At 40.3% G+C, this 24767-nt stretch overlaps 1 protein-coding gene across 2 annotated transcripts; it reads left to right on the top strand.

The window, feature by feature from the left end:
- The first annotated feature begins 1629 nt into the window (after positions 1 to 1629).
- Positions 1630 to 24734, top strand: PYROXD1 (pyridine nucleotide-disulphide oxidoreductase domain 1). 2 transcript variants are annotated; one of them, XM_049822501.1, is made up of 12 exons: positions 1630 to 1885; positions 6096 to 6176; positions 8354 to 8473; positions 9878 to 10006; positions 11846 to 11919; positions 12864 to 13024; positions 17907 to 18007; positions 19292 to 19421; positions 20334 to 20446; positions 22639 to 22761; positions 23057 to 23194; positions 23712 to 24732. In XM_049822501.1, exons 1-12 carry the CDS (start codon positions 1805 to 1807, stop codon positions 23958 to 23960), a joined length of 1500 nt encoding a protein of 499 aa, XP_049678458.1. In that variant the 5' UTR covers positions 1630 to 1804; the 3' UTR covers positions 23961 to 24732. The 2 variants fall into 2 exon arrangements, with proteins under 2 accessions (XP_049678458.1, XP_049678459.1); XM_049822502.1 differs by lacking the exons at positions 1630 to 1885; positions 6096 to 6176 and adding an exon at positions 8989 to 9025 and having other exon boundaries at positions 8393 to 8473; positions 23712 to 24734.
- Positions 24735 to 24767: the final 33 nt, after the last annotated feature.

The following is a 24767-nucleotide window of genomic DNA, read 5'->3' as shown; positions in this document are numbered from 1 at the left end:
TGCCATCTACTTTCATGGTCTCACATCCTCTGCTACTCCTTTCCAATGTATATGCACTAAGCTTGGTAAGAAGTGTCAGGAATGAATTTGCAATGGGTTAGTGATACTAAAGCCAAGTTCATTACATCCCCTACAAAAATTAAATGTTATTAATCTGGAAAAGTTTTTACAGATCTGCATTTATGTCCTTGCTGTCAATGAGGAACTAAGAAGGTATGCTGTAATTGTGAGCAACTGTTTTCACAGTCTTGATTTACCCCATTGTGTCCAAAATGGCTTCTTACATTTTTTTGTGAATGGAGGCAGTAACAACTTTTCTCAGTTTGCACAAGCAAATGCTCTAGGTAAAATGAGAATTTCTCCCGTCATTTATCATATACTGCAGAATAAAATCATTGGAAGGTATTCTTGTACTTGATGACGCAAGTCTACCCAATTTCTTGCACTGTTTAGGTCAGCTCATTTACTCAGGTAATTTACAGTGGAATGGGATGTGTTCAGAGAACAGAATTTAGTCTGTGACCAAAATGGCCAGCAATTGTCTGGATTGTGAAATGACCTTCAATGGCAGGAAAAAAAGTTACTTCTTAAAAAAAAAAAGACAAACTTAAAGTATTTATAACTAACTGCCATGAGGAAGCAACTGTTTTGAAGACTGATGCCCTGATACCAACAGGAATGTCTGAAAAGGCATCGGCCATAAAATAGCGTAATTTTCTGTGGTGCATGCAATTAGTAGTTTTATCTTTCATAGCTTATCCCTTCCTCCAAGAGGAAAAAAACAACACTGAAGGTCAGTTTTACAGTGAAAATCATACTTACTAATATGCTGAAAACTAAGGTAAACCAGACTGCAAAAGCTTCAACTCATTTTGAGCAGCTCACATCGAACTATAAGCATTGCTGAGCAGTTTATCACAGCAGTTTATTTCCCTTACTTTGACACACTCCTCATGTTACAGTACCACGATTTTCACCCTAGTCTGAAAAACGAAGAAAGAGAGCAGCGAAGTCGCTTGCTCCGATGACTTCAGAGAGAACTGGGGACTGATTCACCGCCACCGAGCCCTTGCAGGGCGCCGCCGGCTGTGTCCTTTGCCAACAGCGACAGAACTCCGTCGAACCGAACTCCGTCGGGTTACAGGGTGCGAAGGGAGGCCCGCAGGTAGGGAGAGGGGCCTCTCAGAAACACCAGCTCGCCGTTCATCTTCACGCCATGGTCTAACCTGTCCTTGTAGTACTGTGTCCAAGACTGATGGGAGGGGCGGAGGCCTGGGGGAAAAGGCAGTCTGTCACATTTCCGTGTTTCTTTTTCCTGATTTCCGGTTAAGGAATGAAGAAAGGCCGGAACGTAATTTTTTTTTTTTTCTTTAATTTTTATCATAACTACTTGCTATCTGTTCTCTTTGCTCCCTTGACAAAGTCCATCGACATCCTCCAGCGTCCAGGCCCGCGAAGTCCTCGCCCCGGCAAGGTGAGAAAGTAAACTCCAAAAAGTCACGATAATAATAATAATAATAATAATAATAATAATAAATTAAAAAAAAAAAAAAAAGGGCAGCGGAAAAGCCTGTTTGGGGGCGGGGTTTCGGGGCGGGTGAGCGAGGGGTGACTCACGCAGCCCCGCCCCGCCCCGCGTGAGGGGCGCGCCGCCCGCGAGGAAGTTTGGGTGCTACCGCGCACCGTAGGCCGAGCGCCGCCTTCCGCGCCCTAGAGAGAACGCGGCGGTGGGAAATCGGCCCCGTAGGGAGCGGCGATTTTTTTTACCTTCAGTCGCTCGGCGCGCTCGGGAGCAGGCGGGGAAATGGCGGCTGCCCCCGGGGTGGCGCGGAGTCGGTTCGTGGTGGTGGGCGGAGGCATCGCGGGAGTCACCTGCGCGGAGAAGGTAAGGGCCGGGGCCCCCTTTGCCCGCCCCGCGCATGCGCGCACCCCCCTCAGCCGCCGGAGGACCCCCCCCCCCCCCCCTCCCGCGCGGGGGCGCGAGGCGCTGCCGGACCCCGGGGAGGGTGGCCGCTTCCGCCATGTTGTCCCCGGGGGCTTCGGCCGAGCCCTCGCTGGGCTCCGGCAGGCGGGAGGGGGGGGTCGTTTCAGCTGTTAGTGCCGGGACTTGACTCTTGGGCTGCCGGAGGACGCTTCCCGGCCCCGTGGCGTTATTGCGGCTTCGGCGGGTGGGGGCCCGTACGCCTTACCGCCGCCCTGCGTGACGGCGTGTGGGCGCTGAACTCGGCCCGCCGGGCGCCGGGCGACACCGGCCTGCGCGGCGGTAGGGACCGCTAGGGCCTTTGTGCCTGCTCGGAAACACACCTGCCTGCAGGGTCGGCTTGTGAACTTGGGGTCATTAGGTTTATACGGTAATTGCGTGAATACCCTCATCTATACAGCAGTTGCACGAACAGTCTGATAAGGGCGTACGACCGCCTCACAAAAAGAGGATTAAAACTTTGTAGCGTGGGAAAGTTGGCATTCTGTACGGTCAGAAACTTGAAGGAGCACTGCATGCGTTACTCCTCATAGCCACGAAGCATTGTACTGCAGCTAAGGTGAAAGCCGCTATGATGCGCTCCTTTTATAGAAATCTTGCTCTGTTTTTGTTGGGTCCATGTTCAGGGCTGTATGCCTGTGGAGATTATCCAATCTCTTCAGCTTTCCATGAGCTCAAGCTCTAAAACCAAATTTGTGTTTCTTGGTTTCAAGGTTTTTGCTGTTTTTAAAGTAACGGCAACTGGAGGTAGTTTAACGTGGAATAAAATAATGTGGATATTGGTTCACTGAAGAACGTTTTATCAGTTAAAACTACAAAGCAGTATAAAGATTGTTCTAGATGCATCTATTCTCTTATCATGAAGTGATACTATTTCATTTCTGACATACTGTGTAAACTACATGCAGACTAAATTAAAAAAAATATTGATATTGTTCTTTATTTTTACGGAATTGGTTTGTTTCTACCATTTATTAGTTTGAGGTGGTTTTTTCCTTTTATTTATGGTTAATGTGATGTGGGCTCTGGTCCCATAGACACTTAAATGCTATATTAATATGAGTAATCCCTTAAAAGTTTATTAAACTATTCACATAGTTAAGGGTCTTGTGTATCCTTATGTGCTTGCAAGAATAAGATTTGGGTCAATGTTTAATATTCCTAGAAACTTTGTTTTCCTGGAAGTAATGTAGAATTGTATCTAATAACTGTATTGTGAAACAGGATCATAGTAATTTCCAATATATATTGGATGTCTATAGTCTTTAGGATTGCTATAAAAGGGACTAATGCTTATTGTTTTCTTGAAAATGCTTTCTGCTGTGCTAGTGCCATAGAGTTTGGGCTTTGTTTTCTTCCAAAGCTTGTAGAGAGTGCCACTTACTGCTGTAATTCACCCCTCTTCTTATGCTCTGCCTTTCCCTGACCATTATATTTTTTTTCTGGAAAACCCAAATCAGATTGTTATGTGGTGGCAGAGACTTGCTGCTTTTTCTCATCTCTTAGTACTGCAGGAAGCACAGTTAGCATTTAGTATTAATGATCTAGCATAAGTTTCAAGTCGCTAAGTCTGTTAAAAGCGGCACTGTGTGATCTAGAAGGATTTCTGTGTTGTACATCCATAGCTGGGGGCACGCTTTATATAAAAGAGGAAGGTTGAACTCAATTTTTCTCAGTCCTGGTTTTGAACAAGTACAACTCTGTGGAACATAGTGGCAATAAACAAGTCCATCGTATTGCATTTTTGGGTATGCCTTATATGATGTCTTGTAGTTCTGACTTCTCAGGCAGCTGAGAACAATCGTTGTATCAGGTCTGTCTCGAAAAAATTCACAGTTAGTTATTTTTTTAGTACATCTTGGAAATACTCTGACAAAATGTCTTAAAAGCTGAATTTTCCTTAAAAGCTTGAGTTAGACTTATTTTGTCACAAAATGTTTCGTCTTACATTGTGACATTTCTATCTGGCAGATTTCTAATTTTAGTATTTTAAAAGGTAAAGACATGCAATAACTTTTAATAATAATGAATGAAAGTTTCAAGCAACCATTACATCTTAATAAGAGGGCAGGGGTAAGCATCTGTAAGTGATACAGAGTACATGATAGCATTCTTGAAATTTGGGGTTACAGCATAGATCTGGTGATTATAACATAGAATCATAGAATGGTTTGGGTTGGAACAGACCTTTAAAGATCATCTAGTTCTAACCCCCGTGCCATGGGCAGGGATATTTTCCACTAAATCAGGTTGCTCAAAGCCCCCGCCAACCTGACCTTGAACAATCTCCGTGATGTGGCATCCACAACTTCTCTAAGCAACCTGTTCCAGGGTCTCACCACCATCATAGTAAAGAATGTCTTACTCATACCTAACCTAAATCTATTCTCTTTCAGTTTAAAACTGTTACCCCTCATACTGTCACTACAGGCCCTGGTAAAAAGTCTCTCTCTGTACTTCTTGTAAGCCCCCTTTATGTATTGAAAGGCCACAAAAAGGTCTCCTCAGAGCCTTCTCTTCTCCAGGCTAAACAACCCCAACTCTCTCAGCCTGTCCTCAGACGGGAGGTGTTCCCAGCCCTCTCCGATCATTGACCATGGCCCTACTCTGGGCCTGCTCTAAGAGGTCCATGTCTGTCTTGTGCTGGGGGCTCCAGAGCTGCATGCAGTACTCCAGGTGGGTTCCCTCAACCTGCTGGCCACAATTCTTTTTATGCAGCCTAGGATATGATTGGCTTTCTGGGCTGCAAGTGCATGTTGACAGCCCTTATCCAATTTTTCATCAACCAGTATCCCCAAGTCCTTCTCTGCAGGGCTGCTCTCAATTCATTCATCACCCACTCTGTACTGATATTGTTGATTGCCCCAAGCCAGGTGTAGGACCTTGCACTTGGCCTTGTTGAACTTCCTGAGTTTCAAATGGGCCCACTCCTCAAGCCTGTGAGGGTCCCTCTGGATGGCAACCCTTCCCTCTAACTAACCGACTGTACCACTCAGCTTGGTATTATCTGTAAACTCGCTGATGGTGTGCTCAATCCCACTGTCTGTCATTAATAAAGATATTGAATGTGGTCATGTGCTTTCCATAGCATTCTGTAGTTTTTCTGAGTCTTATTAGATACAGCTGGGAGCAACTGCTGCAGCGGAGTGGGTTACATGTCAGCCTTTCTCATATTGTCTGTCAGTGCAAAGCATACAGTTAAAATACGTGTTAAACACGTTAGGGATTCATGCTATAAAATATAGATTACATGAAGTTTTACATAGCCTCCTTAATTTGTATTTGTCAATGGTGTGACCATGTGAATCTCCCTTAAACCGGCAACAAGGTTTCACCACTTTCACCTTCAAATTACTATGTTAGTTTGCTCCTATCTGAGGTACAGGGGTACATGCTAGTCCCTTTATAGCTCAGTTGCTTGTGTACAACATGAAATGTGCTTCTCGGTGGCTTATACAACTGTTCTGTTCATCGGTAGAATGCAGGTGACAAGGAACCCTGGGTTTTATCTGTACCTCAGAGATGAGGGGTTTGTACTTGACAGACCTGATTTATTTTCTGTGGCAGAGCAATGCACATTTAAAATGAGAACTCTTCACTTTGGCTTGAGGCCTGTAAAAGTCTTGTATTGCTTGGTAGCACTCTGAAGATGATAATCTATTTATCAGTTTACTAAATAACACTTAAAATAGCCGATAGGAGTCAGCATTTCCTCTGTCAAAATGAAATCTGTGAACAATTAATCATTGCTGTGCAATAAAAAAAATATGTCCAGCAACTGGGTGCCCCCAGAAATCATGTGATCATAGTCCGTTCCTACAGTTGGCCGTTGGAATACTGTCAGAATAGTCTTTTGAGTAGTCATTTATACCATGGCTCCAGTTCTTGAAGATATATTTGTGTGTGAATGAATTAAAATCTTGGGTCTCCGAATTCTGTTCATTTCAGTCATTAATCCTTCCATAATCTTGAAGTAGTATTTATCCAATAGGATTCTGCAAGACTAAAGTAATATAGTAACACTTATTACTTTTCACCAATAATTTTACTGTCTTAAAGTTAAAAATCTATTGAAGGCTGTATTCACTCATCATGATTTCTGTTTCTTTACAAGCTGGCCATGGAATTCCCATCAGAAGACATTTTTTTAATGACAGCTTCTCCAGTTATAAAAGCTATAACAAATTTCAAACAGGTAAGAGAGACTTAATTTTTCTTATGTTAAGACCCCTTCAGAAGTTTGTATATGTGCAGATAATTTAGAACCTAATCCTGAAAATTATGATTCTCAACTTGTTTTCACATTAGTGTGGCTGCAGTGGTGTTAGTAGGTCTGATGAGATATTTTATAGTGATTCATGATCATTAGTAATTAGTGAATATATTCACAACATTCAAGCAAAGGTTAAACTGGGGGCTTAGATGGTTGAAGTATTTTCTAAGTTACTGAAGCTTTATTGCACTGCTCTGTTAACGGGTGCTCCATTTTAAGCACTGAAATGGTATCTTTGGAATAAGTTACTTAAGAAATTTAGCCTTGCTAGTGGTTCTCATGTACAGTAGCATGTTTGAATTTGGGGCAGAAACAGTCTTCTGACAAGTAACAAAAAAAGGGATAGCCTTCTATGGAATTGCCTTCACCTTTATCTACATCTCCAGCAGCTGGTGATTCAATGACTTCTTTCCTGCTGGTTTGAAAAAGAAAATAAAATCCATACATGGGTTCAGATTTTTGGCTAGTAGGTTCATTAAGCTAGTTTCGTAGAGGTACTCAGATCTTGGAAAGCACTGCTCTCTCACTCTGAGGGAACTTTAAACTCTACCATAGTACATGGAAGGAGTTGGAGACTGGATTGCACAGAACTCAGGATGCAAAGCTGCCAGACAGTAAAAAATTAGGTTTTGCCTCTCAGGGAAAGTTAAGACACCAAGAGCTGGGCTTCTACCTGGTATTTATATTCATGACTTTTTCTGAAACATTGTATCTAACAGGTAAGGCATGTCTCATGACAAGTAAAGAAAGACTACTCTGCAGTTTATCTGACAGCTTGGTTTTAAAATAATTTTTCCTGGTATATGAATACCTAATTCAAATCACTACAGGAGGAAAATAAAGTATAGAGAGATTTGAATAGCAGTTCTTTGCATTTAGTGGCTGTAGTTGGCTATCAGCATCTCTTCATTTTTGCACTGTGGTTTTGGTTCAGGGCTAATGGGATGCTCAGAACATAGCTGAGAGACTGAGAACTCTTTGTGAGGCTGGTAGAGTAACACCCAAGTAAAGAATATCTTCTGAGCTTGAGAGTGCTGGCAATATGGTCATATGAGTATCCAGGAAAGACATTTACATGTTGCAGAGATGAAAGTCTGTAATGTACATCGGCAGTTTTAGTACCTGAAGAATAAAGGAATAACTAAACACTATCTGAAGGCAGCAGCATCTAAGTTTTGGACACGAGCATCTTAATTTCTGTCTGAATTGCAAGTATGGAGTGTCTTCTGGTTTGTAGCTGTGTTCCAGACAGAATCTTTGAGTATTCTATAAAGTAGAAGGCCTGGAGGTTCCCATGCAGCTGCTCGCTTCTGGAAGAAACCCAAAATCAACATAACTTGAATGTTTTCCAAGTTCTGGATTGCCTCTTCCTCCCCGCCCCCATCTCTGAAATATCAGATAGTGACTATGTATAAGTTGCTGAGTAAATGCTTTGAGGTGATCTTGAAAAACACTTGTCTTATATCTCCTGCTTACAAGCTGAACAACAGTGAGCACTTTTCCTGACATAGGGGCCAACTACCTGCAACAAGAGGTTTTTGAAACGTTAGGTTTTTGAACAAAATGTCACCAGATTTTTTTTTTAAACTAGAATAAAAATATTTATTCCAGAAAAAAGTGTTCCCATAATTCTTTAAGCTATTTTGACCAAAAATTTTTTTCCCAAAACGCTGAGGAGAGGAAGGTGCTTGCATGGGAGAACATCCTTGAGTTATTTTATCAAAGTTATAACAAACAGAAAAATGGGCGCTTAACACTGCAGGAGGTAAGTTAAAAAGCAGTGTTAACAACTCTAATAATACAGTCTATTTATGGAATAACATTAGAGCAGCCATCAGGGTTCTCCATTTTTGCTTACTCTCTAGGTTTAGAATTTAAATTCTCTTTACTACTTTGACTCTTTACCAGGAATAGGCATGAAAAGATTCTGTATATAAAAAGGAACCTAAAGCAGTAACGTGATAACATGTTTTGAGACAATATGGGCTTTATGTTGTGGTTTCTTTACTGGTAATGAACATAACACATTTTGTTACAAGCTTTAGAAAAAGGGATGGATAGATGACTCATATTTTTAAATACCTCTCTTCTTCCTACAGGTCTCCAAAACACTTGAGGAATTTGATGTAGAAGAGCAACCAAGTTCTTTATTAGAAAGACGATATCCCAATATTAAAGTTATACAGTCTGGAGTAAAGCAGTTGAAAAGTGATGATCATGTAAGCTAATGTTTTGTCTTCTACTTTTATGTGGGTTTTCAAATTATTTATAAAAAAAATAATCTAAACCAGATGAATGTTTTGGGTGTGAATTTCTGTTCAAGAACATTCTGGTTATTAAAGTGTTAAGTTACTGAAATTACAAGTAAACACTTCCTAACTTTAATTTCACTTATCACTTACACATTTTTTCAAGTAGACATGTATACAGGGGACAAAATTGTAGATCAAAAATTACTTGTTAATTAAGAAACCATATCTTTTAGATTTAAATATTTGATGCCTTTAGAGATATTGCATTGAATACCTGATTGGAATAGCAGGGAAACCAGTCAATGAAACCGATACTGTTTATCAATATAGGTGTCTGACAATTTCTGTAACCCTTGATTGGAGATGTCTCTGATTCCTGAATTACTGCTTGTTGCTACAGAGACCAAAATATTAACAACTTTGATAAAAAAAAAAAATATCTTGAAAGAACCAACATTTCCACCTTTTTTCTTTCTTTTTAGCAGGAAATATGTTGCAAGTATGAGCAATGTACAGCAGGTACAGATCCTTCTCAGTATCTCTGTCAACTCGACATGTTATTTTTCACTTCAGCATTCATCAGAAACTCACATTCAGATCCCAAACTGGTTTTGCTTATTTTAAGTCATAGAGATATGATTCCAGTTAGATTCTGCTCATATTCTGAATCTAATTATATTCTTGTATTGTTACTGTAATGGTGTTTTAGTTTAGGTGTGTCTCTGTGGGCACGAATATTTCATGTATATGGATTTGCAGGACCTTTAAAAACTCTGTGCAAACCCACTGTAAACTATTCAGCTTCATGTTTGGAAAACCACAAATAAGGTCATAAAATGTTTAAGTATTGCTTGTTGGCAGAATGATGTAGCTTGTTTAGTACCTACCCTTTTTCTTCAGCAAAGAACAGAATTTCTGGTCCTTCTAAACTGTATTCTAGCCTGTGCCTAGTTAACACAGGTCTACCATGTTGAAATGTTTTGAGTGAGATTCTTAATAGCTAATACATAGTAGTGCATAGGTCTACATCTGTTACTGGGGTGGGGAGGGCATATGTTACATAGTAACCTGTTCTTCTTTTAGCACAGATAGTACAGAGTGCCACCAAGTGGTAATCTTTGTATTTCATCTGAGTGCAACGTGTACACTCCGTTTTATCAGTCGTATGATGTCATTACTTAGCCTTCTAAGTCTGTGGTGAGGGTAATGCATAAAAATGACACACAATCAATGAGAGTATGAAGGCTTGCTCTTTAAGAAAAGCCAGTTACAGCTTTTAGTATCTGCAAAATACTATGACGTTAAGGAAAAAAAATATGCTGATGTTCTCATAGATTTCTCCAATTGTTTTTTCTTTTCTCTTTATAACAGAAAATTTTCACTGAGGATGGGAAAGAATATATTTACGAAAAACTCTGCCTGTGTGCTGGAGCAAAACCAAAATTAATTTTTGAAGGAAACCCATATGTATTAGGAATCCGGGATACTGACAGTGCACAGGTAAATGTGTTTTGGACTTATAAGTGTATAATATATTCCTGCTTCCGATGCGAAATACTAAAAAGGAGTGCAGAGTGAAATGAAGAAACATAAGATGATGTTTGTTACTATATATCCTTAAATAGGAACACTTTCAGGAGCAAAGAAATAGCCTTAAATACATGATCATCTAGAATAAATGGTATTTTACCCTCCAGGCAGAAGCCAATCTGAAAATATAAACAAGAAGTAGGCAGCAGTAGAAACTTCCCTGAGAAGGTGTATCTGGTACACGGTACGAAGGGCTACTTCTTTCAGTGAAAAGCTACTGAAGGACATTTTTTTCTAGTTCTACTGTAGCTTCTCCTCATTGTACAGGAAAGAGTTACTGTCAAAGATGTGGAAAGGTTTTCACATGAGGAATGACTTAATAGACTAAAACTTCAGCTTGGAAGTAGAAAGTGAGTTTTCGCTGCTATAGGTCTTTAGAATTAGAGGAGGCAGGGTGAAAATGAACACTGTTTCTCCATAACATAAGAACTGTAATTCATCAAATGAAGTTTGACATTGAGAATAAAAAGGAGTTACTTTTTTAAGCAAACTGAAGTGAAACTATGAAATTGTTGTTGTTTATTTTGGATACTAAAACTTTACCTGGGTTAAAAAAAAAAAAAGAGAGAAAGAGAAGAAGAGGGAAGAAGAAACACACAAAAAAGAAAGTAGTCAACAAATTTATCTTGTCTAAATTGAAGAGAAAGATGCCATCTGAGGCACCAGTGGTGTCTGGAACCTGTGAGGGTGTTCCAGGATAGTATCATTGTGTGCTTATCATTTTCTGATGGTCTTCCCTGTGCACCCACTGTTGGCCACTGTGGGCAACAGTAGACTGGGCTACCATTTGTCAAAACTGATGTTGAACTTTGAATAAGGCTGAAAATACTTGTTTCTGTGTGTTGGTTTGGTAGTGTTTTGTGTTGTTTTTTGTTTTTTTTAAATGGTGATTGGTTGCATTCACTAGTCCCCTCTGATACAATTTCAGTATCCTTCTTTGAAGGGATTAAAGGACTGCTAGTTTCCTGGTCTTTTACAGTTTAGGTTCCGTGACACAATTAGTCATGTAAACTGGAAGCATGGATGAACAGGGTTTTGAGTAATTGCAATAGTTGGTCTGATAGTCATGATTCTTGATTTGTTTGAAAGAAATACTTGAAGTGGTTATACTGTGATCTAAATACTGTCTGGGCTCTGTGGTTTTTTTTATTTTTATTTTTTTTATTTCTCTTGCCACTAAGATGTGATTTGGAGATTTGTTTCTTTCTGAAATTTGTTTGTTTGGTTTTTTGTGTTTTTTTTTTTTTTTTACAAATAAAACTGGTTCTCAGATTTGCTACAAATTATTTTTTAAATTCCTGATTTCTGATCAGTAATTTTTAAACTCCTAAATTTCTGTATCTTTGCCTTTTTAGTGTTACACAAATTACTGTGAAAGTTATGCAAGTTGTGATAAAACTGGATTAATAGTTGTCACAATGCTAATGGTCTCTAGGACAGGGAAAAGTCTCCTGGATTCTGTTAAGGCCTCTGTCAAATTGGCTTAAATGTAGTTATTTAACTTCTACTGTCTCAATTTGAGACTTTTAAGGCTGTATCAATAACTTAATCCCTTAATGTGATAGAACTTCACGGATTTCATTAGCTTCTGTTTCAGGTCTCAGCATAAGTAAATGTGTATCATTAGTCTGAGAAAATCAAAATAAGACGACTAAGAAAGAAAGAAAATATTGAAAAGAATATAATTGATCAGTGTGAGGGAATAGTGTGATCTAAGTTGTAACTGACTTTTTTACTTTCTTAATGCAGGCTTTTCAGAAGAATTTGGCTCAAGCTGAGAGAATAGTAGTGGTAGGAAATGGTGGGATTGCACTCGAATTAGTGTGAGTAAATGACAAGTTTTAAAGATATATGCAAATAAAATCTTTAACAATGCAACGTTAAACCTAGTACGCATGAGTTTGCGAGAATGTTGACTTACAAATTGTAGCTCTTAAAGCATTTAGTAGCAAAATTGATTGAAATAATGTTTTCACAGTATAGTGGTGCTTACTGTCACATAAAATTCAGCAAGCTTCAGAAGAAGCTGTGGCACATAGATAGTAAGAATATACAGCGTTTTTCTGATTTGGCACCAACAGAGATTTCTGTTAAGACTATTAAGGGCAATATTTAAGTTGTAAAACTTGTCTGACTTCTGGAGACAAAAGATGTAACAGGAATAAAGAGGCAGTTTAGCTTGCACCCAGCCTAATTTAAGTTGATAGAACTTTTGAAGTGTCTGATGTGGCCTTTGTCACAGGTAGGATACTGAACTATGTGGTCCTTCAGTCTGCTAGATAATAGAACCACCAGTATTATGCAATTATATGGTCTTGTTTTGTGTTGCAGGGAATCACTTTTACTAAATTGTCATCTGCATGTTTCTACCAGTTCATGTTCCAGGTAGTACAAACAAGATCCAAATTCCTCTTCTTAGCAGTGGGCAGTCTGGCAAGAATGCACATTTTTTTCACCGTGGGGAGCTGGAAGTACTAAAGTGTTGTTATTACAAATTTGATGTGCCTCCCCACACACCCTGCCCTAGTTCAGTCGAGGTTGTGCTGGTGGGAAAGTATGACCTGTCAACTTGAAGAGATTTTTTTTTTAATGGGTTCCTTATGTAAATATTTAGAAGCATTAGTAGATTTGATAGGTTTAAAAGTCTTGGGTCCCTTATTTCTAGCTTCTGGAATGAAACCTGGCATGCTTCTAGTTGTGTTGCTAAGAGTCGGATCCTTTTCAGGTAGTCAGTCTGTCGCTTTATCCATTGTTTAAATGTCCACAGGTATGAAATCCAAGGCTGTGAAGTAATCTGGGCTATCAAGGATAAAGCTATTGGGAACACTTTTTTTGATGCAGGAGCAGCTGAATTTCTCATTCCAAAGCTAACTGCTGAAAAACGAGAGACTCCAATTGAATGTAAAAGAACCAAGTATACAATGGAAGGTATGGTGGTTTAGTCTCCTAATGCTACAGCTGCAGCATTTAATATTAAAGATAGTCCTAAGATCAATTAATTTAGCAGGGCGTGTGTTCCTTCTTTAAAAAAAAAGTTAAAAATGATATAAAACCTATACAGAATTTATGTAGACACATGACAGCATGTAATACAGTTACCTACGAACTGTAAAAAATGTGCTTATCTTTATATCTGTGCCAAGTTTAAAATTCATTTCCTGTATTCTGTCTGCTGAAGAATGTGTTATATTTTCTGTAATATTTTAACGTTTTTCTGAATTATGTCAGCATTATGTAGGAAGGAGCTCTCCCATAATAAGTTATTGGAGGACCAGATGAAACCTCACAGAATGTTATTACAGATGCAGTGAAACTGCAGTCTTAATAGATAGACTACTGGAATTGCACCCTACCTTCCCTGAGACAGGCCCAACAAGCAGACAGGATGCATGATAGAGAGGATTCCCTATCCCCTCTCTGCCTGGCTGAACGTAGTGACTTAAGGGATAGGGGGTAATGCTGACAAGTTCCTGTCCGGTGCAGCAGGCGCATCTCCTCTGTGACCACCCTACCTTCCCAGGTGCTCTTGCATAATAGGTATAAGGCTCTGCAAGTAGACCCGAATGATAATGAGGATGATGGTTCATCTAGCTTGGAGGTGTCACCGAGGTTAAGTCGGACTATATCCTGAGTCAAAACTGCTTCCATAAAGAAAAAAAGATGGGTTGTTGTAGGAGACTCTCTTCTGAAGGGAACAGAAGGCCCAATATGCAGACCAGACCCACTTCTCAGGGAAGTCTGCTGCCTGCCTGGGGCCCAGGTTAAAGATGTGAAGAAAAAGCTTCCTACCCTGGTACGGCTCTCGGATTGTTATCCAATGTTGATTTTTCAGGTAGGCAGCAATGAAGTTGCAACAGGAAGTCCAAGGGCAATCAAGAGAGACTTCAGGGCCTTGAGACGACTGGTTAAGGGATCAGGAGCAAAAATAGTGTTCTCCTCTATCCTTCCAGTTGTAGGGAATGATGAGGGAAGAATCAGGAAGAGACAGCAGATCAATACCTGGCTCTGAGCCTGGTGTCACCAGCAGAATTTGGGGGTTTTTGGTCATGGGTTTGTTTACAGGCCTGATGGCAAAAGATGAGGTACACCTGTGTCAAAGGGGGAAAAGGATCTTTGCACAGGAGTTAGTAGGGCTCACTGAAAGAGCTTTAAACTAGGTTTGAAGGGAGAAAGGGATAAAAGCAGGGTCACTAGAGATAAGCATGGGGGCAGCACACCGATGTTTGAGGGACAGTGTTTTAGCAAGGCCCTTTGGTCTGCTGCCTCGGTGGAGATGGGGGATGGAGATCCATGCAGCAGCAAAGACATAAGGGTTGATGTGTTAGAAACCATGGAAGCGCCTGAGAATGGTCACATAGGAATTAGGGCTTCTGTCCCCCCAAAGGTGGTGGGATCCATAGCCCAAGTGAAGTGCATCTACACCAATGCATGCAGCATGGGCAACTAACAGGAGGAGCTGGAAGCCATTGTGCAGCAGGAAAACTATGATGTAGTTGCCATTGTGGAAGCATGGTGGGATGACTCGCACAACTGGAGTGCTGCTATGGATGGCTATAAACTCTTCAGAAGGGATAGGCAAGGAAGGAGGGGCAGTGGGGTAGCCCTGTGTGTTAGGGAGTGTTTTGATTGTATAGAGCTTAATGATGGGCTTAAAAATAGGGTTGAGTGTTTATCGGTAAGAATTGGGGGGAAGGCCAACAAGGCAGATATCACAGTGGCAGTCTGTTATAGACCACCCAACCAGGATGAAGAGGCAGATAAAATACTCTGTAAGCAGCGGGGAGAAGTCTCACAATTGCTAGCCCTTGTTCTCTTGGGGGACTTCAACTTACCAGAAGTCTGCTGGAGATAGAATATAGCAGAGCAGAAACAGTCTGGGAGGTTCCTGGAGTGTGAGGAAGAGAGCTGCCTGACACAGAATGAGCCAACTAGGGAAGGCGCCCCACTGGACCTGTTGTTTGCGAACAGAGAAGGACTCGTGGGTGATGTGATAGTTGGAGGCTGTCTTGGGCATAGTGATCACAAAATGGCAGGTTTTGATTCTTGGAGAAGCAAGGAGGGGGGTCATTAGAACGGCTACCTTGGCCTTCCAGAGGGCAGACTTTGGCCTGTTTAGGAGACTGATTGACAGAGTCCCTCGGGAGGCAGTCCTGAAGGGCAAAGGAGTCCAGGAAGGCTGGACTTTCTTCAAGAAGGAAATCTTAAAGGTGCAGGAGCAGGCCTTCCCCATGTGCCAAAAGATGAGCTGGTGGGGAAGACCACCAGCCTGGCTGAACAGAGATCTTTGTCTGGAACTCAGGGGGAAAAAAAAGAGAGTTTATGACCTTTGGAAAAAGGGGCAGGCAACTCAGGAGGACTACAAGGATGTCATGAGGTTATGCAGGGAGAAAATTAGAAGGGCCAAAGCCCAACTAGAACTTAATCTGGCTGCTGCTGTAAAAGACAAAAAAATGTTTCTATGAATACATTAGCAGCAAAAGGAGGGCTAAGGAGAATCTCCCATCTTTTATTGTGTGGGGTGGAACACAGTGACGAAGGCTGAGGTACTTAATGACTTCTTTGCCTCAGTCTTTAATAGTAGGACCAGTTGTTCTCTGGGTACCCAGCCCCCTGAGCTGGAAGACAGGGATGGGGAGCAGAAAGAGGCCCCCATAATCCAAGGGGCAATGGCTAGTGACCTGCTACACCACCTCGAGTCTATGGGGCCAGATGGGATCCACCCAAGGGTACTGAGGGAGATGGTGGAAGTGCTCACCAAGCCACTTTGAATTGTTCATCAGCAGTCCTGGCTAACTGGGGAGGTCCCAGGTGACTGGAAGTTAGCAAATATGATGCCCATCTACAAGAAGGGCCAGAAGGAGGATCTGGGGAACTACAGGCCTGTCAGTTGGACCTTGGTGCCAGGGAAGGTTATGGAGCAGACCATCTTGAGCGCCATCATGCAGCACGTACTGGACAACCAGGTGATTAGGCCCAGTCAGCATGGATTTATGAAAGGCAGGTCCTGCTTGACTGACCTGATCTCCTTCTATGACAACGTGACCCACTTAGTGGATGAGGGAAAGGCTGTGGATGCTATCCACTTAGACTTCAGTAAAGCCTTTGACACCATTTCCCACAGCATTCTCCTGGAGAAACTGGCTGCTCATGGCTTAGACAGGTGTACTCTTCGTTGGGTAAAAAGCTGGCTGGATGGCCGGGCCCAAAGAGTTGTGGTGAATGGAGTTAAATCCAGTTGGTGGCTGGTCACCAGTGGTGTTCCCCAGGGCTCAGCAATGGGGCCAGTTCTGTTTAATATCTTTATCAATGATCTGGACGAGGGGATCGAGTGCACCCTCAGTAAGTTTGCAGACACCAAGTTGAGCAGGAGGGTTGATCTGCTCGAGGGTAGGAAGGCTCTACAGAGGCATCTGGACAGGCTGGATTGATGGGCCGAGGCCAATTGTATGAGGTTCAACAAGGCCAAAGCCGGGTCCTGTAGTTGGGTCACAACAACCCCATGCAACGCTATAGGCTTGGGGAAGAGTGGCTGGAAAGCCGCCCAGCAGAAAAGGACCCGGGGGGTGTTGGTCGACAGCCGGCTGAATAGGAGCTGGCAATGTGCCCAGGTAGCCAAGAAGGCCAACACGGCATCCTGGTTTGTATTAGAAATGCTGTGGCCAGCAGGACTAGGGAAGGAATTGTTCCCCTGTACTCAGCACTGGTGAGACCCTACCTTGAGTCCTGTATTCAGTTTTGGGCCCCTCACTACAAGACAGACATTGAGATGCTGGAGCATGTCCAACAAAGGGCAACAAAGCTGGTGAAGGGTCTAAAGAACAAGTCTTACAAGGAGCAGCTGACAGAGCTGGGGTTGTTTAGCCTGGAGAAAAGGAGGCTGAGGGGAGACCTTATCACTCTCTAGAGCTACCTGAAAGGAGGTTGTGTCGAGGTGGGTGTCAGTCTCTTCTATCAAGTAACAAGGGATAGGACAAGAGGAAATGGCCTCAAGTTGTACCAGGGAAGGTTTAGATTGGCTATTAGGAAAAATTTCTTCACCTCCGCCTTGGAACAGGCTGCCCAGGGAAGTGGTTGAGTCACCATCCCCGGAGGTATTTAAAAGACATGTAGATGTGGCACTTAGGGACATGGTTTAGTGGTGGACTTCACATTGTTAGGTTAACAGGTGGACTCTGTGATCTTAAAGGTCTTTTCCAACCTAAACGATTCTATGATTTTATGATTAATAATAACAGTTAATTAGAACTGTATGAACAAACATTACAGAAACATATATGACCAATATAATAACAAAAAGAAGAGCATGGTTCTAGACTTCAGGTCAGAAGAATAAATTGTAAAAAGAGTCAGCCTAAACATCACAAAATGGCACCCAGCGTTCTTCATATGGGTCATGGTATGTTAGAATTTGTACTTTTGTGCAGTGGAGGGGACAGCGCACATTTGCTAGCTCATGGACATCAATTTAAATATTAGCAGTGATATTCAACAACTGAGTCTACAGTGGGTCTCCAGAACCCTGGTGCTGCTGGGATCTGTCTGGCTGTTAAGGGTCTATGCAGGCACCTAACAGTGGCACGGTTGTTTTGGAGGTGAGTGAAGTAATGAAAGGCATAAAGTTGAAAGGTGTTAAAAATACTGGCTTAGAGTCTGATTTGTCTGCAAATTAATGGGGCTGGGGACATTACACACTTTTGTCTTCCCTTTTGGCAACCAGATCGTATTTCTCTTAGTTGAGAATCCTTGTTCTAAATTCTGCAGGCAATGAAGCATGCACACTAAATCTGATATTCTCATCTCTTTCCTTCAGGAAGTGAGGAAAAAGAAAGAAGTTTAGCAGCATCTGATAAACTGGGCAGTGCCTTAGGCCCTGATTGGCATGAGGGCTTACATCTTAAAGGGACGAAAGAGGTATGGTCATAATCTTGCTTACACATTTATTTAAATGTTGCTTTAAGTGGGTAAGGATGACAGAATGTGAAATGTTCAGGGTTAATTAGAAGAATAAAAATAAAATGTACTTGAACTGATTCTCCTGTCAGACTTAAACAGGAAAATATGTTAGAACAAATAAAGTAATTTTCTGCTTCAGGAAAAAGGTGGCTAATTGGATCCACTGGCATGGTTTTAGCAATTTGCTCTTCAGATTGAAACATCAATGTTCGTTTGTGTATTTCTGTAGGACTGGTGTCAATCTTAGCTTTAACCAGAAGCAGTGGTACCTCTATTGTCCTGATTTTAGCTGCCATACATACATTTTCTTATGTGAAAAATAGGACAGTAGGATTTGTACAGAGGTACAGGGAACATCAGTCTCCTGTCCCAGCAGATTACAAAATGCGAAATCAGTAGTGGACATGAGCATTGTGAGGAGTTTCATGTTTGAAATAAAGTAAAAATCCTCACATTTCATAATTTTTATCAGGTTTTTATTTATTAATTTCTTAGTTGTTAGGTGTTTGCATCTATTAACATGCTTTAAAAAAAAAAAAAGAGGTGATCAGTCATAGATTCTACAGAATTGGCTTTACAATACCAACTAAAGGATGTTTAGGATATTCAGCAGATTAATCAGTGGTGTTTTGGCTGTTGAAGGCTCTGGAAATACGATTGTGTAGTGGAGAATAAAACCATTCAAGGCCTGAATCTATAAAGTAGTTCAGAGACACAGGTAACTTTACAACTTCTATCTCGAGCTCAGAATAGGAGTACATGGTTGAAACATGGGTTGATGAAACACGATATATTTTCTTTTTTTTCCCCACAGCATTTAGAACATAAACTTACTATTGTTATCAGAATTTAATTCATGATAGAAAAATGAAGGATTTGGACTCCTGAAAGATAGGGAAGATGAGTTTACTTTTTTTCTACTCTAAGTTCTGAATTCTCTTCATGTAAACTCAGGGGAACTTGAATTTGTTTTCTGGCATGCCAGAAAAATATAAACTGTCATGAATTTCAAGGAACATCAGATACCTGCTGAAAAAGCAGGTAAATTGTCATTTGCTATGTTAGATCTGTGCCAAAAAAAGAAAAAAGTGTGGGAACTATGCTAATGTGCTGTGCTTTAGGATGGGATTTATGGGGTTTTTTTCCAGTTTAGTAACATCAATTTAGGTGAAGGTTTACTTGCTATTAAAAATATTGTTATTGCTAATCATTATTTTTACAATTTTGTCAATCTTTCTTTAGTTTTGTCATAAAGTACATATTGAAATACTATGTGAAGTAAAGAAAATACACTTACAGCAAGAATTTATACAACTGCAACGGACTTCTTTGACTTTTCCTAAGGAAGAGAAAAATGTAGAACCAGATGAGGGTAGGTGCCAGTGCTGATCAGAAATAATGTGTTGAAGATAAAGCAGTGCTGGAGCATGCTTGATCTTGTTTGCTTTTTTAGAGCAAATAGAGATTTGGAAAATAAATCCTTTATTTCTATAAAATAAATGGAGCTCTAGAAATTTATAGTAGATGAGAATTTGATTTATGGGCTACAATTAAATTATAAAATGTTATGGGTCAGACCCTTTTTCCACAAAGTTGCCTAAATCCTGTGTGCAGACTACTCCTTCCTTGTGACAGTCCAATAAAATAATGTATTAATAGTGGATTTAACACAGAAGCAAAAAAACCCCCAAAATATTAAGTGTCAAAACTGAATTAATCCTTCAAAGAAGGTAGAAGAAAATACCATTTGTTTCATGAATAATTCTATCTATAAATTCCACTGAATGAAAATTAATATTTAAAATTACATTTTAACAGCCAATTACTTTCAGCATAAGATTGTAGGAAGTAAAATCTCTGACATTCTTTTTCCTTTTGAGGCACTTCCTGTGCATCTGTGAAGTTATATATAAAAGAATACTTGCCAATTGTGTACTTGAGAGAACATCCCACATATGTGAAGCAGTGGCAGGACACAGTATTTTTCCCCTACAAATGAGGGCTTTGATTTAGGAAAATTCCAGAGAAAGTTAATAGTAGGACTTGGAGCTAAGATCTATAATCTCATTTTTTTTCTTGTCCTGAGTGAAGGTACGAAATGTTATAGGTAACATCTGATTATTTTTTTCTTCTTTTTAAATTTTTTTTTCCCTACCCTAATCAGTTAGATATCTTAAAAGATTTTTTTTTTATTTCTTTTTATTTCACGTCTTATTTTAAGACATAATTAATAAAATAACTTCTGTTGGTTACATTCTCAGGGCAAAATTTTCCCCTTTTTCAGTGCTGTGGCCTGTATATGTGGAATTAACTAATGGAAAAATTTATGGATGCGATTTCATTGTCAGTGCAACTGGAGTTGTGCCAAATGTTAAACCATTTCTTGATGGCAATAATGTGAGTATCCTATTTCTTTTGAAGTTTAAGGTTTTGGGGTTTTTTAGTAAGGTGAAATAAGCTTTTTCAGCTGGTTTATGCTTCTATTCTGACATGAAACAATTGCTAAGGGTTTTGAATATTTTACAACATTTAAAAATAAAGCAGGTATGTTGATATTGGAAATACCCAACATGATAAGAAAGAATTTCATTTGTTGTCTTGGCTTATTATGTTGCTCCTCATATGTACTGATACACAGTATATATATATAATATACACTGTTAAGATTAAGCCTATACAAAGAGAGAAGAACACTTGTATAATTGGTCAATGTGGTAAAAATGTAGAATAATTTTTATGTTAATTCCGCACCATATTCTTACCTTACAAATCTTATTAATTTTTCCTGGAAGGAACCAGTTATTTCCAATATTCTGAGCTATGAAGGTGCTCATATTCATTGAGGGAAGTCACACTTTGAATCAGCATCCAAACATGGATAATGATCACAGAGTTCATAGCTGCCTTGTGAATTTTCAGGCCTTGAGATCGTTCTTTCTCCACGTTAGGTGTCTGGCTTAACCCTGGCCGGCAGCTCAGCCCCACACAGTAGGTCGCTTACTCCCCGCAGTGGGACGGGGGAAGAGAGTCGTAAGGGTTAGAAGTGCGAAAGCTCATAGTTTGAGATAAAGACAATTTAGGCAAAGCAAAAGCTGCACACACAAGTAAAGCAAAACAAGGAATTGATTCGCTGTTTCCCATTGGCAGGGAGATGTTCAGCCATCTCCAGGAAAGCAGGGCTCCATCACACATAACAGTTATTTGGGAAGACAAAATGTCATCACTCCAAACCCCTCCTTTCTCCCCCAGCTTTCTATGCTGAGCATGACGTCCTATGGTCTGGAATATCCCTTGGGTCAGTCGGGGTCAGCTGTCCTGGCTGTGTCCCCTCCCAACCCCTTGTGCCCCCCCAGCCTCCTCACTGGTGGGCTGGGGTGAAAAGCAGAAAAGGCCTTGGCTCTGTGTAAAGCACTGCTCAGCAACAACTAAAACATCCCTGTGTTATCAACACAGTTTTCATCACAAATCCAAACCACAGCCCTGTATAAGCTGCTATGAAGAAAATTAACTCTATCCCAGCCAAAAATCAGTACGTTAGGGTATTTGGTGTTTTGTGGTTCCTTCTGATTAGGAAGTAAAATGCTATCCTCTGAATAAAGCAGAAGAAAGTTGATGTTGAGCCATGAAGTATTTCAAGGCCTACATTATAAAGTTAGATTAGGAATTAGGTATTTGCAATGGTATTTTCTGGCCTTGGCAAAAATACAAAATGGACTCTTAAGACTAGGTCTCTCTGTAACATGTGTAGTGTGATTTGAAATTTGGCAAGTTCTGTTACTTCCCTGCCTACCTATCAGTAATAAAATTTTAAAAACCTATGCTGTGTTCTAGAAATAATGCTTAATGCTTTGTTTCTTACCATGGATGTCTTGCCACTCTGGATAGTCTCATGTAAAATAATTTTACTCAGTATGTAATTCTGTTCTAAGCTTTTTTTAATACATAGAATTTGAGATATTTTAAAGGATATGTGAAGGTGACTTGTAAAATGCAACACTGATCTGTTCTTAAACTTGTGAGAAAAGAATGCAGAGATTGCTAGGAAATTATGCTTTTGTAGGCTATTTTTTTCTGCTTATTTGAAGGGTTCTAGGTGTGGTAAAATTCAGGAAAAAATCTGCAGGGGGCAGGGTTGCATTATATGGAGAAGTAATACTTAATATGTAGACAGTTGTGAAAAATACTTCATTATGGCACTCTTCAGGGGATCTGTTTTCTACCCTTGAAGACAAAGGAGACTTGAGATTGTGAGGTTTGAACAACATGTTTCTCTTGTGGTTATCATCAGTCTTTCCTAATTGAGTCAGATGAGATGGGAGAATAAATAGCCGTAAGTTGTTTACACTGAATGACCTTTTTCTTTGTTGCTATATGGCAATCAGAAGAGCATCTTGCTGGGTTCCCCTAGTATTTATTCATATAATTTTATATCTTCAAATGTTTTGATTCAGCAGAATAGTGAATTTACTGAAATTTTCTTAGGACTCTGCCATTAAAAAGTAACGAGCGAGATGACTGCTTAACATGGATGAAGTTGAATTACATAGCAATAAGAAAAATAATCAAACTGATCTTTACAAATACTTTAGTTTGCTGTAGGTGAAGATGGAGGTCTTAAAGTAGATAAACACATGCACACATCCCTGCCAGATATATATGCAGCTGGAGATATCTGCACGGCGTCGTGGGAACCTAGTCCAGTGTGGCATCAGGTAAATCAAATCATAACGATTATGTGCTCAGCAGCAGTCTAATCTGCAAAGTAAATTACAGACTATTACACAGATGGGAGAAAAGAAAGTTTAATTGAAGCAGAAACCAGTGAACAAGTAGATAATCCTGGGTATGTTGATGACAGATAATTTTATCTATGTGGCTGAAAGCCAAGCTGCTCAGCCTTTCTGCATAGGATGGAAATATGTAGTATGCATTGATGAGAACAGCGAGTGTCGCTCATTGCACAGGGATGTGTATCTGTGTTTTTAAATCTTCATTTTTTTTTTTTAGATGAGACTGTGGACTCAAGCTAGGCAGATGGGATGGTATGCAGCAAAATGCATGGCAGCAGATACTTTAGGGGAATCGATTGATATGGATTTCAGCTTTGAACTATTTGCTCATGTTACAAAATTTTTCAATTACAAGGTAAAGTATAATAGTCTTAAACCACTGAGTAACACACATTGCTTGCTTATGTTCACTTGCTAACACTGAGCAGATGCTTTAATATTGACAAAACAATTTTCTCTATATAATAAATGTAGCTTAGATTTTCTCCATTCATACTAACTTTGGATGCTGAAACTGAAGAGGACAAAAGATCTTTACAGATACATTACAAATCTTAATTGGTGAATGACAACTGATAGATTTTGCATCTATATATTCTATTTCATTAAGTTTCTGTTCATGGATAAATTCAACACAGTTTGGCATGGTAAGTGGTTCATTATTGGGTTTTATGTATGATGTTTCAAGGTGAAGATTTTTTTAATTCTACTGTGGGTTTGCAAGCCGGTGAAGCAGGGAGGCTCCCCAGGGACAGACATTTCCCTGTTTACATCAGTCTTTTGAAGCTTAGAACTGTTATCAGCAGAAATACTAAAAGCCACTGCAATGTTCTTATGAGTGCTTTTTTTTTTTTTTTTCTTCCTTCTGTTAGGTGGTGGTTTTGGGAAAATACAATGCTCAAGGCTTGGGCTTAGACCATGAACTGATGCTGAGATGTACCAAGGGACAGGAGTATGTTAAAGTAGTGATGCAGAATGGCCGAATGATGGGAGCTGTGCTGATTGGTGAAACAGACTTGGAAGAAACCTTTGAAAACTTAATTTTAAATCAAATGGATCTTTCAGCCTATGGTGAAGATCTCCTGAATCCAGATATTGATATAGAAGATTATTTTGACTGAACAAAACCCCATTTCCATTTTGTATAAAGTTTTGACACCGAGTAATGTGTCTTAAAAAACCTGTTTCCTCAGGATTACCAGCTGTGAGGGATAAATGCACTTCCTTATTAAGATTTTGTGTTGATCTTGTCAAAATACTCACCAGCAAATTAAATCTGTGTAGAAATGCAGCAACAAAAGCAACAAAAGAGTTTTCATCTAAATTAGATGAACATATGAGAAGAGTGCTATAACAGTCTTAAGCCGTGGGCTCCACTGTGCTGTTAAGATGGCACTGCATTTGCCTGAGTGTAAGGTAGCCTTCACTTTTCAAAAGTAAATAAAACATGTTAAATCCTGTGCCTGCCTTATAGCTCCCTTCTTCCCTCAACCTTGCATCATTTGCCTGCCATGGTTACCAGAGCCTGGTTTCCCTATGGCTTAATGCTGTGCATGTTCCTAATCTCAACCAGTAAGCCACCCTTGTAAGCCAGAATGCCTTGATGGGATGGTGCTGCCTTACCTGTGTAAAGCTACCTCCACACTTGGGTGGTGTGAGTACTGGCTAGGGCGGGAAAGCCCCTGCTTCCTAAAAGCACTTGCTCAGGTGAACCTTTACAAGGCAGTTGTGCAGTGTGTTACCCTCCTGCTTGCACCTGTGAGTACTTGTCACAGGTTCAGGACTCCCATTCCAGCTAATGGGACCATCTTGGTGGAGCTGGCTGAGATTAAAGCTGTCCTGTTAGGGCACAGGGTGCTCTTGCTACTTGGAATGTGGTCTGCAAATAATGGCAAGATGGATCTTTTATTTCCCACACTCCCATAAGT

The sequence above is a fragment of the Accipiter gentilis genome, chromosome 18, assembly GCF_929443795.1.
Source record: "Accipiter gentilis chromosome 18, bAccGen1.1, whole genome shotgun sequence".
Lineage (NCBI taxonomy): Eukaryota > Metazoa > Chordata > Aves > Accipitriformes > Accipitridae > Astur > Astur gentilis.
The sequence above is the reverse complement of the archived record's forward strand: the minus strand, read 5'-3'. Positions and strand labels throughout refer to the sequence as shown.

Excerpts from the sequence above, each read along its gene's own strand:
- PYROXD1 (XM_049822501.1), top strand. The coding sequence starts at position 1,805 with ATGGCGGCTGCCCCCGGGGTGGCGCGGAGTCGGTTCGTGGTGGTGGGC. Across the intron at positions 11,920-12,863 it reads GGGATTGCACTCGAATTAGT|GTATGAAATCCAAGGCTGTG; the intron begins GTGAGTAAATGA and ends AAATGTCCACAG. Across the intron at positions 23,195-23,711 it reads CAAAATTTTTCAATTACAAG|GTGGTGGTTTTGGGAAAATA; the intron begins GTAAAGTATAAT and ends TCCTTCTGTTAG.